The sequence below is a fragment of the Rhinoraja longicauda genome, chromosome 13 (assembly GCF_053455715.1).
Source record: "Rhinoraja longicauda isolate Sanriku21f chromosome 13, sRhiLon1.1, whole genome shotgun sequence".
Taxonomy (NCBI): domain Eukaryota; kingdom Metazoa; phylum Chordata; class Chondrichthyes; order Rajiformes; family Arhynchobatidae; genus Rhinoraja; species Rhinoraja longicauda.
The window spans coordinates 20,227,573-20,240,455 of record NC_135965.1 but is presented as its reverse complement, the minus strand read 5'-3'; the positions used below and the strand labels follow the sequence as shown (position 1 = coordinate 20,240,455).

General features: G+C 47.3%; 1 protein-coding gene across 12 annotated transcripts in view; it reads right to left on the bottom strand.

The window, feature by feature from the left end:
* LOC144599516 (muscleblind-like protein 1) overlaps window positions 1–12,883 on the bottom strand; it is a 390,080-nt gene that overhangs the window by 42,184 nt on the left and 335,013 nt on the right. For all 12 annotated transcript variants that reach the window (XM_078410502.1, XM_078410490.1, XM_078410491.1 and 9 more), the window contains one exon: window positions 9,685–9,855. In XM_078410502.1, coding sequence (XP_078266628.1) covers window positions 9,685–9,753 — 69 coding nt within the window. In that variant the 5' untranslated portion in view covers window positions 9,754–9,855. The remainder of the gene's footprint in view (window positions 1–9,684; window positions 9,856–12,883) is intronic.

Genomic DNA, 12,883 nt, shown 5'->3' with positions numbered 1-12,883 from the left:
TCTCAACTTCTATATGTGACTTCCCAACTTCAATAAGATTAGTTAGTCTCGGCATCATGTTTAGCAGGGAAATTGGGGGCTGAAGAGTCTGTTCCTGTGCTATAATTTTCTATGTCCTATAATATCGATGGGTCGGAATTCTGACCTTGTCTTACAACCAGAGAGCAATCTAATATTCACTTATTCAACAGGGGACCTGGCAAAGTGATCATAAAATCAGAGGAATCACAGTTTTGCTGGTTCACTTTTACAGCAGCAATCATCACAGAATGCTGGAGTAACTCAGCAGGTCAGGCAGCATCACTGGAGTGAAGGAATGGGTGACGTTTCGGGTCCGAAACATCACCCATTCCTTCTCTCCAGAGATGCTGCCTGACCTGCTGAGTTACTCCGGCATTTTGTGATACCTTCGATAAAATCCGAGGAAGTCCAGGAAGGAATTCCATTCCAGAATTGGGCAGGGATTGGAAGGAATGTTATCTGCAGAGAGAAAGCGGAAGAATCCAACTGGCTGGATTGCAGCATGGACTAGATGGACTGAATGGCCTTATTCTGATCATCATCATTGATTTTGGTCACTCTGTTTAAGGTAGAAAGAATTATGAGGGTGTTGCCAGGACTCGAGGGACTGAGTGATTGTAGGAGGTTGGGCAGGCTGGGACTTTTTTTCCCTTGGAGTGTAGGAGACTGAGGGGGTGATGATATAAGTTCATAGGTTCTAGGAGCAGACTTAAGCCATTTGGTCCATCAAGTCTACTCCGCCATTCAATCACGGCTGAGCTATCTTTCCATCTCAACCCCATTCTCCTGCCTTCTCCCCCTAGCCTCAGACATGTTGGCCAGCCTCAATTTGTGGAATTCATTGCCACAGACGGCTGTGGACATCAAGTCAATAGTTATTTTTAAGGCGGAGATTAAGAGATTCTTGATTAATTAGAGTGTCTTGAGTTAGAGGTAGAAGGCAGGAGTGACAATAAACTAAACTGAATAATATAAATGTGTTGCGAATACTGGCCAATTCTAATGAAGGGCAAAGGACAATGTAAATTCATAAATGGAGAAGGCACTTGTATTAGTCTGCACCAAGGTTAACTGTACCAACAGACAAACAGAGAACACAGACAAAATTGCACCGCAGATGCTTTGAGGAATATTAGTAAGGCAGCATTTTGAATGATCTTGGCCTCGCCGATGAACAGCTCCACCACACACGCTCGTTATTTTTTCTGATAAGCCTTGCTGTTGACATCTCCTCTGCAACTTGCCCTTCCCTCCCTTACTTAAGTCATCGGATAAGAGGCTCGTTTCACAGCCGCACACATTTGCATGATTTGCAAATAAGGGGGAGAGCACAGGGTATGGAGGAACGCACGGACATACGTAACTAGGATCAAGGGAAGGGCACCATTTCACTCCAGCATGTCCCATCATTCCCACCGATCTTCCGGTTGCCAAACATTTCAACTCCCCTTCCCATTTCCACACTGACCTTCCTGTCCTGGACCTCCTCCACTGTCAGAGTGAGGGCACGTGCAAATTGGAGGAGCAGCACCTCATATTTCGCTTAGGCAGCTTACAACCCAGCAGAAAGAATATTGATTTCTCAATTTCAAGTAACTCCTGCATTCCCTCCCCTCCCTTCGCCACCCTAGTCATCCTACCAGTTCCACTGTTCACAGTCTTGTATCCCTCTTATTCTTGCACCTCCCCCAGCCAACAATGGGCCATTCTGGGCACCACCTTTCCTGAAGTCATCTGTTGCCGGCCCTTGTTCTGGCTTTTTCTTACCTCCAGTTTAATTTTGCCGCCTCCCACTCCTCCCTCGGCTTTCAGTCTGAAGAGGGGTTTTGCCCAAAACTTCACCCTATCCTATTCCTTTTCTCCAGAGATGTTGCCTGGCCCGCTGAGTGGCGCCAGCATTTTGTGTCTATCTTTGGTATAAACCAGCGTCTGCAGTTCTCACAGCGCCAGAGACCCTGACCGCGGTCGCTGTCTGTGTGGAGTTTGCACGTTCTCCCCGTGACTGTGTAGGTTTCCACTGGATGCTCCAGTTTCTTTCCCACATCTCAAAAATGTGCAGGTTGGTTGGCTAATTGCCCTCTGTAAACTGTCCGTATGTGAGTGGGAGAATCTGGGCTAGTTGAAAGTAAGGTGGGAAGAATAAAATAGGATTCATATAAGATTTAGTGTAAATAGGTGGCTGGTGGTCAGCATGGACAGGGTGAGCTGAAGGGCCTGCTTCTACGCTGTACGTCTCTATGACTCGAAAGCATAAATAGCCATGAGCATTGTAAAATGAATGGCATATATTAAAATGCACGAAAAGAACAGAGAGAGATGGCGAAGATTAGGTAGGGAAATCCGGATCTTAGAGCTGGAGTTTAGTTTAGTTTAATTTATTGTCACATGTACCAAGGCACACTGAAAAGCCTTTTGTAGCATGCTAACCAGTCAGCGGAAAGACTGTATATGATTACAATCGTGTCATCCACAGTGTACAGAAACATGAGAAAGGGAATAACGCTTCGTGCAGGATAAAGTTCAGTGAAGTCCAATTAAAGATGGTCCGAGGGTCTCTGATGAGATAGATCGTAGCTCAGGACCGCTCTCTAGTTGGTGATAGGATGGCTCAGTTGCCTGATAACAGCTGAGAAGAAACTGTCCCCGAATCTGGAGTTGTGTGTTTTTACACTTCTGTACCTCTTGCCTGATGGGAGAGGAGAGAAGAGAAGGGGGAGTGACTGGGGCGAGACTGGTCCTTGATTATGCTGCTGGCCTTGCCGAGGCAGCGTGGAGTGCAGATGGAGTCAATGGAAGGGAGGTTGGTTTGTGTGATGTTCTTAGCTGCGCTCACACTTTCCTTCTTGTGTGTGGATTGTGGAGAGTGTGAGAGTTGAGAATGAAATCAGAATGCAACAGTGGACCTGTGTGAAAGCAGAATAATGCAGATGCTGGAAACCTGAAATAAAATCAGAAGATGCTGGATGTGCTCAGCAGGTCAGGCGACATCTGTGGAGAGAGAAATATAGTTTCAGCTTATCCGATCCTTGATCAGAAGTTGGGAAAGCTAGAAATAAAACAGGCTTTAAATTGCAAAGAAAGGCAGGGCAGGGGAGGGGCAGAGTATGTGAGAAGCCACTGCAGAGAGAGAGGGAGAGGGAGGGGGAGGGAGGGAGAGAGAGCGAGAGAGAGAGAGAAGAGGAGAGAAGAAGAGAGAGAGAGAGAGAGAGAGAGAGAGAGAAGAGGAGAGAGGAGGAGAGAAGAGGAGAGAGAGAGAGAGAGAGAGAGAGAGAGAGAGAGAGAAGAGAGAGAGAGAGGGGGAGGGAGAGGGGAGAGAGGGGGGAGGGAGAGAGAGAGAGAGAGAGAGAGAGAGAGGGAGAGAGAGAGAGAGAGAGGAGAGAGAGAGAGAGAGAGAGAGGGAGAGAAGAGAGGAGAGGAGAGAGAGAGAGAAGGAGAGAGAGAGAGAGAGAGAGAGAGGGAGAGGGAGGGAAGGGGAGGGGGAGAGAGAGGGGAGGAAGAGAGGGAGAGGAGGGAGAGAGAGGGAGGAGAGGGGGAGGGAGAGAGGGAGAGAGGGAGAGAGGGAGAGAGGGAGAGAGAAAGAGAGAAAGCCAATGGAATGTTGGTCTTCATAACAAGGGGAGTTGAGTATAGGAGCAAAGAGGTCCTTCTGCAGATGTACAGGGCCCTAGTGAGACCGCACCTGGAGTACTGTGTGCAGTTTTGGTCTCCAAATTTGAGGAAGGATATTCTTGCTATTGAGGGCGTGCAGCGTAGGTTTACTAAGTTAATTCCCGGAATGGCGGGACTGTCATATGTTGAAAGACTGGAGCGACTAGGCTTGTATACACTGGAATTTAGAAGGATGAGAGGGGATATTATCGAAACATATAAGATTATTAAGGGGTTGGACACGTTAGAGGCAGGAAACATGTTCCCAATGTTGGGGGAGTCCAGAACAAGGGGCCACAGTTTAAGAATAAGGGGTAGGCCATTTAGAACTGAGATGAGGAAAAACCTTTTCAGTCAGAGAGTTGTGAATCTGTGGAATTCTCTGCCTCAGAAGGCAGTGGAGGCCAATTCTCTGAATGCATTCAAGAGAGAGCTAGATTGAGCTCTTAAGGATAGCGGAGTCAGGGGGTATGGGGAGAAGGCAGGAACGGGGTACTGATTGAGAATGATCAGCCATGATCACATTGATTGGCGGTGCAGGCTCGAAGGGCCGAATGGCCTCCTCCTGCACCTATTGTCTAAGTCTGAGCCTTGCTATAAATCGCTTCTTAATCACGCAGCTCAGCAACAAAATATCGTTTGATAATTTTCCTGTGGATTGCCTCGGGACCTTATGCAAAGCTATGGGTGTTATGTTAATGCTTAGTTCATTTGTTATTGCTGCACGGGATTTAGAATATTTTAGAACATAAAGACATTTGGACAGGTACATGAATAGGAATGGTTTAGAGGGATATGGGTCTAACGCGGGCAGGTGGGAATAGTGTGAAAAAGGGACATCTTGGTCAGCATAGGTAAGTTGGGCCGAAGGGCCTGTTTCCGTTCTGTATGACTTTACATACAAACAAGGATGTACATAGAGATCTTGGAGTCCTAGTCCTTGGACATTGCGTATAAAAGACAGAAAGTCATGATGCAGCTCTGTAGGACTTTGGTGAGGCCACATTTGGAGCATGGCAGTTCAGGTTGCCCCATTACAGGAAGGATGTGGAAAGGGTGCAGATAATGTTTACCAGAATGATGCCTGGATTAGGGGGTATCAGCTACAGGGAGAAGTTGGACAGACTCAGATTGTTTTCTCTGGAATGTCGGAGGCTGAGGGGAGACCTGTTAGAAGTATATAAATTTATGAGAGGCATAGATAGGGTAGACAGTCATAACCATTTACCCAAGATGAAAAAATTAAATAGTAGAGGGCTCAACTTTATGGTGAGATGGGCAAAGTTTACAGGTGATGTGAGTGGCAAATGTTTTACACAGAGGGTGGTGGGTGCCTGGAATGCACTGATGGGACTGGTGGTGGAGGCAGATACGAGCGTAGCTTATATGAGACTTGTGAACAGTATACACTGGAATTTAGAAGGATGAGAGGGGATCTTATCGAAACGTATAAGATTATTAAGGGGTTGGACATGTTAGAGGCAGGAAACATGTTCCCAATGTTGGGGGAGTCCAGAACCAGGGGCCACAGTTTAAGAATAAGGGGTAGGTCATTTAGAACAGAGATGAGGAAAAACTTTTTTAGTCAGAGAGTTGTGAATCTGTGGAATTCTCTGCCTCAGAGGGCAGTGGAGGCCAATTCTCTGAATACATTCAAGAGAGAGCTAGATAGAGCTCTTAAGGATAGCGGAGTCAGGGGGTATGGGGAGAAAGCAGGAACGGGGTACTGATTGAGATTGATCAGCCATGATCACATTGAATGGCGGTGCTGGCTCGAAGGGCCGAATGGCCTACTCCTGCACCTATTGTCTATTGTCTATTGAACAGGCATATGGATATGCAGAGAGTGGAGAGATATGCATTACGTGCAGGTTCATTGGCCTCTCTATATAGTCTGTACGTAGTCTGTAGTATAGAACTAGTGTACGGGTGATCGTTGGTAAGCGTGGGACTTGCTGGGCCGAAGGGCCAGTTTCGAAACTAAACGAAAAGCCTGGTCTGAAAAGACTGAAGAAGGATGGTGGAGGTTGCAAACACAAAGTATTCCACGTGGGGTCAGTCACTCAGAAATAACCAAGGATCAGAACCAGGAATCTCCCGATCAGCCTTTGCGTCTTTCCAGCAAGTGATTAATGTCCCTGGGTTTCCACGGCAAATGTTTGGGGACAATTGATGGAAATGAGTCAGCAGCCAGACTCCATAAAGGAGAAGTCCCAACTAAACCAGATGAGGAATCGTTCAGAACAGGCAGGATTCGATTCGGCACAGTGGTGCAGAGGTAGAGTCGCTGCGTCACAGCGCCAGAGGGCCGGCTTCCATCCTGCCCACTGGTGCTGTTTGCGTGGAGTTTGCATATTCTCTCTATGACTACACATGTTTCCTCTGGGCACTCCGGTTTCCTCCTACATCCCAAAGGCGTGCGGGTTTGTAGGTTAATCGGCCCTCTGCAAATTGCCCTTGGTGTGTAGAGAGTGGATGAGCAAGTAGGATAACATAAAACCAGTGTGTGAACAAGGGGTAGGGAAGGGAGTTCCAAAATGGATATTGATTTATTGGATCAATTATATATTATCAATGTGTGTATTGCTAATACAGGTCCGCGATGCTGTTTAAAAGTTTTTTTAATTTTTTAGAGATGCAACACTGAAACAGGTCCTTCGTCCCATTGAGTCCGTACCACCCAGCGATCACCCCATACACTAGTTCTATCCTACACACCAGGGACAATTTACAGAGGCCAATTAACCTACAAATGTGCGCATCATAGGAGTGTGGGAGAAAACCAGAGCACTGGGGGAAACCCACATAGTCACAGGGAGAACGTACAATCTCCGTACAGACAGCACCCATAGTCAGGATCGAACATGGGTTTCTAGCGTTGTGAAGCACCAACTCTGCCACTGTGTCACATGCTGTTGAAGGTAAGAATTTTAATCGTTCCATTGTCGGTACATAGACAATTAAACACTCTTGATTCTCTTGGCTCTTGGGACAAATGACTCTGAGAGATACAAACATCACCTCATGCAGCCACATCATGAAAACAGGCCATTCAGACTGCCTAATCTGCACTGTCCATTATGCATTCATTTACACTAATCTTGAATTAATTCAATATGTAATAAAAAGAAGTTGCAGATGCTGGTTTATACCAAAGATAGATGCAAAATGCTGGAGTAACTCAACGGGCAAGGTAGCACCTCTGGAGAAAATGGATAGATGACGTTTCTGGTCGGAAAGTCTAAAGAAGGGTCCAGAAACTAAAACATCGCCTATCTATTTTCTCCAGAGATACTGCCTGACCCATTGAGTTACTCCAGCATTTTGTGTCCATCTTTCCTATGTTAATTCAGTTTTCTTCTACCGTGTTTAGATTTAGATTTAGAGATACAGCGCGGAAACAGGCCCTTCAGCCCACCGAGTCCGCGCCGCCCAGCGATCCCCGCACATTAACACTATCCTACACACGCTAGGGACAATTTTTACATTTACCCAGTCAATTAACCTACATACCTGTACGTCTTTGGAGTGTGGGAGGAAACCGAAGATCTCAGAGAAAACCCACGCAGGTCACGGGGAGAACGTACAAACTCCGTACAGACGGCGCCCAAAGTCAGGATCGAACCTGAGTCTCCGGCGCTGCGTTCGCTGTAAGGCAGCAACTCTACTGCTGCGCCGCCGTGCCGTCGTTCTATCATTAACCCTACACTTTGGGAGCAATCTACAGTGGCCAATTAACCTGCCGACCCACACATTCTTATGGCTAAATGACAGGCACCTTATCTTTAAGCAGTAACCTTTTGTTCTAGACTTCATCCACCCAGTCAAACTCCTGTAGGATTATAACTCCAAATTCTCAACCTTTCTTGCTGTTCCTTTCTTACCTCGTGTTGATGGAACAGGATAGGTCCTGGCGATGGCGGCATTGTTGAACATTGTTGCTCAGACAACCGTCATAGGGGACGAGGCAAATGACTCGTGGGTAACAGGGTCAAAGGGCAGGAGAGAGATGTCGTCCGTGCTGGGGAACTCCTTGAATATTGTACGGGGAGACTTGGCTACCTCACCCGATCCACCTTTTTAGATGCACTTTCCAATCGGCTTTCGAAAGTGCTTTCATGTTCTGATTCAGCCACTTCTGCCGATTCCATCCCACAGTGCTGTGAGGCTCTGGCAGATGACCAAAACTTATTGTAACTCAGCAGGTCAGGAAGCATCTCAGGAGAGAAGGAATGGGTGGCGTTTCGGGTCGAGACCCTTCTTCAGACTGATGTCAGGGGGACGACGACAAAGGAAGGATATAGGTGGAGACAGGAAGATAGAGGGAGAACTGGGAAGGGGGAGGGGAAGAGAGGGACAGAGGAACTATCTAAAGTTGGAGAAGTCAATGTTCATACCGCTGGGCTGCAAGCTGCCCTTCAATGTTCATACCGCATCTGCAGTTATTTTCTTACATTACCAAAACTTATTGGCTCAGTTCTGACTTCTGCAGGGGCCTGATTGCCAAGAAAACTTTCCTTCCTCTCAATCCGGAGGTGAATCCCAGCCTTCCTCAATATTTGGACCTTTCCACCTTTCGTCTCATGGCAACTTCCATTCATCGAGCGCCCATCCCCCTCTCCCCCCTTTCTCTCTTACCCTCTTCTCCCTCCTCCCTCCACCTCTCACCCTCCTCTCCTCTCCCTCACTTCAATTGAACCATAGAGGCTCATTGGAATCCTTCTGTTACTAATGACTATGATTATGGGACATGAATGATCACACTCCAGGAGTTATTAAGTGGCTGGTGATATATTGAACTCAGGACAATATAGTATAGACAAGCAAACCTTATTTCAGTGTGGATTCATCAATACTGGTGCCTGGAGTGGGAGAGGGTTATTTTAGGGAGGATTATAAATGTCTTCCATAGAACACTGTCTTACATAATAGGGTGGCACTGTAGTGCAGCGGTAGAGTTGCTGCCATATAGAGAGCCAGAGACCCGGGTTCGATCCTGACTACAGGTGCTGTCTGTAAACGGAGATTGTACCTTCTCCCTGTGACCCTGAGGGTTTTCTCCTGGTTCCCCAGTTTCCTCCCACATTCCAAAGACGTGCGGGTTTGTAGGTTAATTGGCATACAGAAGGTAGGGGGTACATGCGAAGAGCTGCCAGAGGAGGCGGTAGAGGCAGATACACCTAACATTTGAAAGACATTTGGACAGGTACATGAATAGGAAAGGTTTCGAGGGATATGGGCCAAATGCATGGAAATTTGACTTGCGTAGATGGTCACCTTGGTTGGCATGACCAAGTTAAGTTGAAGGGTCTGTTTCCGTGCTGTGCAACGCTACGACTCTAAGATTTGAGTTTTGGAGGGTAATGAATATGACGGGTAGGATACGATTAATAAGGATGAAATGGGGTGGGGCGCACATTGGGTTTTCATGGTTCTACTGATTGGTTAGGTCAATAATCTACTGATCACTTGGGTCAATAGTTCACAAGGTTAGTTGGTTCAACTAGTCTGCTCTTTTAACAGGTCAATGGTTCGCTAGATGGTTAGCTCAGTAATCTACTGGTTAGTTGGGTGAAGGGCCTTGCTAGTTGGTTGGGTCAATAATACTAGCCATCACCTCCTGCTGTTACTGGGCGGTCAAGTGTTTCCATATCTTCCAAGGTCTCCCTGGAGGGACAGTGGTCCAAGTTGTTCCTGGCTGGACTCTGGTGAGATCACCGGACTCCTGCTGATCAGAGGCACAGGAGCAGGTGACAAAGTTGATCAGCCTTGGGGGCTACCTGACGGCCAAAGGAGCGAGCAAGCTGACATGGCGGAGCGGGGCGGAGGGCCGAGTGGAAAGAGGAGGAGAAAACGGCACACAATAAACGCCGGTGGATTCTAACACTACTGACACTGGAAAGCAAGCAGCTCGTTTTGTTGCAACGCCTTAGCAGATATCCTCATAGCACTCTGCGGTGTAATGACTTTGCTACAGGGTCTAAAGGCAGCGGTGAACAATCTGAGCAGACTTACCATGGGTTGCAGAGGGGCTCCGGGTATCATGGCATTAGCTAGCTGCATCTGTTGAGCCAGTATGGCCATGTTTTTCTGCTGTATCAGGTTATTCCTTCCATTTATCTCCAGCTGCGTTTTTAAGTGGGGTGGAGGGTGGAGATACTTGCAGTTCTCTCTGGAGCAGCGGCCCTGGAGAGGAAGGGAGGAGAAAGATGAAATTAGGACAACGTCACAACTGTTTGAGATCTGAAAAGAGTCATAGACTTTCTTCCCCTCTGTTCATCAGACTTCAGGATGGTCTGTCCATAGTCAATGACCAGTCTCACCTCGGTCACCTTACAGTGCCAGGGATCCGGGTTCGATCCTGATTGTGGTTACTGTTTGTATGGAGTTTGCACGTTCTTCCCATGACCGCGTGGGCTTTCTCCGGGAGCTCCGGTTCTCTCCCACATTCCAAAGACATACAGGATTGTAGGTTAATTGGCTTTGGTAAAATTTGTAAATTGTCCCTAATGTGTAGGATAGTTCTATTGTGCGGGGATCACTGGTCGACACGGACTCGGTGAGCCGAAGGGCCTGTTTCTGCACTGTATGTCTAAACTAAACTAAACAAATCTAAACTAAACTAAACCTCCAGATTCAGGGACTGTTTCTTCCCAGCCGTTATCAGGCAACTGAACCATCCTCTCACCAGCTAGACAGTGGTCCTGACCTCCCATCTACCTAATTGGAGACCTTTAAACTGTCTTTAATCAGACTTTATCGGATTTCAATTAGTTTAATTTAGTTTAGTTTAGTTTGGAGATACAGCATGGAAACAGGCCCTTCGGCCCACCAAGTCCACACTGACCATTGGTCACCCGTTCACACTAGTTATCCCTCCACACAAAAGGGGCAATTTTACAGAGGGCCAATTAGCCTACAAACCTGCACGTCATTGGGACGTGGGGAAAAAAATGGAGCACCCCGAGGAAATCCTGGGAGAATTCCTAGTCACAGGGAGAGTGTGCAAACTCCACACAAACAGCACCCGTGGTCGGGATCGAACTTGGGTTTCTGGTGCTGTGAAGCATCAGCTCTACCAGCTGCGCACTGTGCCGCCCATCTTGCACTAAATGTTGGCCCCTTTAACCATTACCTGTGGACTGTGGACAGATTGTTTGTATTGATATTAATATCTTCTGATATTAAAACCTTTTAGCACATAACACCGTGTTATCAAGCCACTGGAGATGACCTACGCGAGATAGCAACTACCTTTCACACTCTCTCACCCCAGGGACATTGTGATTCACACATTCCACCAGGAACTGGGCCTGGAATGCAGGTGAGTTGACGGCCCCGGCCTGCTGGTGGCCGGGGGAGGGGCGAGGATCGGCGGAGTCAATGGTCGCGGCCCACGGGGACGGGAACAGTGTGCAGGTAAGGGTCGGCGGTGGCAGGCCTGGACTGGAAGCAGCCGAGGCATCTGTGTGGGCCGGCGATGGTGGCAGTAGGTCCGGCCTGGATGTGGCCGAGGAAGTTGTGGGGGCCAGGGATGGCGTCGGCAGCTCTGGCGGTGAAGATCGGTAGGTCCGTCTGCTCTAACCGAAATCCGAGAAAAGGTGGTCCATGACAACGAGGGGCTACTGTATCTGCCAAGGTTAGTAAGACCTGTGACTCCGTGTTAACCTATTAGTAGTTCACTATTACATCAGTCTAGGTGGCTATACTCAAGTCTTTTGCATGAGTCTTGAACCCAGATACCTCAGAGCTGGAAGGCCTACCTACCCTGTCATGGCTAACACCCAAACCAAATGTCTAATTCGATTCACATTTAAACTGCAGAAGACGTTTGAGAACCATAGCACCAGTAAATACCCTGCCTCTGTAATGGGCACCACACAAATGGAACAAGAATCACACTGAACATTAGAAGACCACAGCAATATCACAATGGTAAAGAGACACTATAAAAGTCGACTGTAAAATATTTGTTCTGCTGTTGATTCATTCATAGCTTCGCTGCTGTGCAAAATGTTCCACTGAAATCCCACACTAAATTCCCTTTACGTTTTTCCATTTGAGAATATTTTTCCTTTAAGTTAGCAGCCTCTCGTAAGTAAGGGTGTTGTCCCGATCCTCCAACCTATCTCAATGCAGCCCTTGCACTTTTTTTAACCTGCGCATTCGCTGTAATGTAAAAGCTGTAACAATATCTTCTGTGCACAGGTATTTTTCTCTTTGCACAACCCGCTTTAGTTTTGATTGAAAGACACAGCATGGACACAGGCCCTTCAGCCCACTGAGTCTATGCCAACCATCGACACTAGTTCTATGTTATCCCGCTTTCTCAACCACTCCCTACACACTAGGGGGAAATTTACAGAGGGCCAATTAATCTTTGAAATGTGGGAGGAAACCACAGCATCCAGAGGAAAGGTTCTGTGGAGTAAATATCACCGGCAACTAGTCCTGGACCAGCTGCATTGAAGCAATGGCCAGGAATGCACACCAAAGCTTCCACTTCCTTATAAGGGTTTGGAAATTTGGCATGTCAGCAACAATCCTCACCAACTTCTACAGATGAGGCTTAGGAAGCATTTTATCGGGATGCATCCTCAACAGCATAGTTGAGGAACAGCTCCATCCAAGATTTCAAGAAATTGCAGAGTTGTGGACGCTGCCCAGACCATCACACAAACCAACCTCCCTTCCATTGACTCCATCTAAACTTCACGCTGCCTCGGCAAGGCCAGCAACATAATCAAGGACCAGTCTCACCCTGGTCACTCCCTCTTCCACTCTCTCCCATCTGGCAAGAGGTACAGAAGTGTCAAAACACATACTGAAGAAACTAATTCCTACACCATTAGCACCAGCCCCTGGAGCTCAGAGTGAAGAGATGGGATGGCAGTGTCCAAGCAGATTACAGTAAATCTGTGTTTACAGTAAAACAGAAGAGTTGGGTGCGCCGGGACAATTGGCAATGTTGGACAGCTAGGAGTGATAGGAACTTGTGCGATCAATTCAATTGGCTTTGGTAAAAAGTTAGTGTTGGAGGTAAGACCGTTGGAAAGTGAAAGTGAGAGGAGCAAGTCATACACACCACATGATGTTTTCCTCTAACTATCAACAGCTTTGTGGCAAAAATCCCAGAATGTTCTGACTGACCAGCCTGGCGTAGATTAACCTCTAGCAACCACGACTTCCTTGCAACTCCCAGACAGTCGGTATA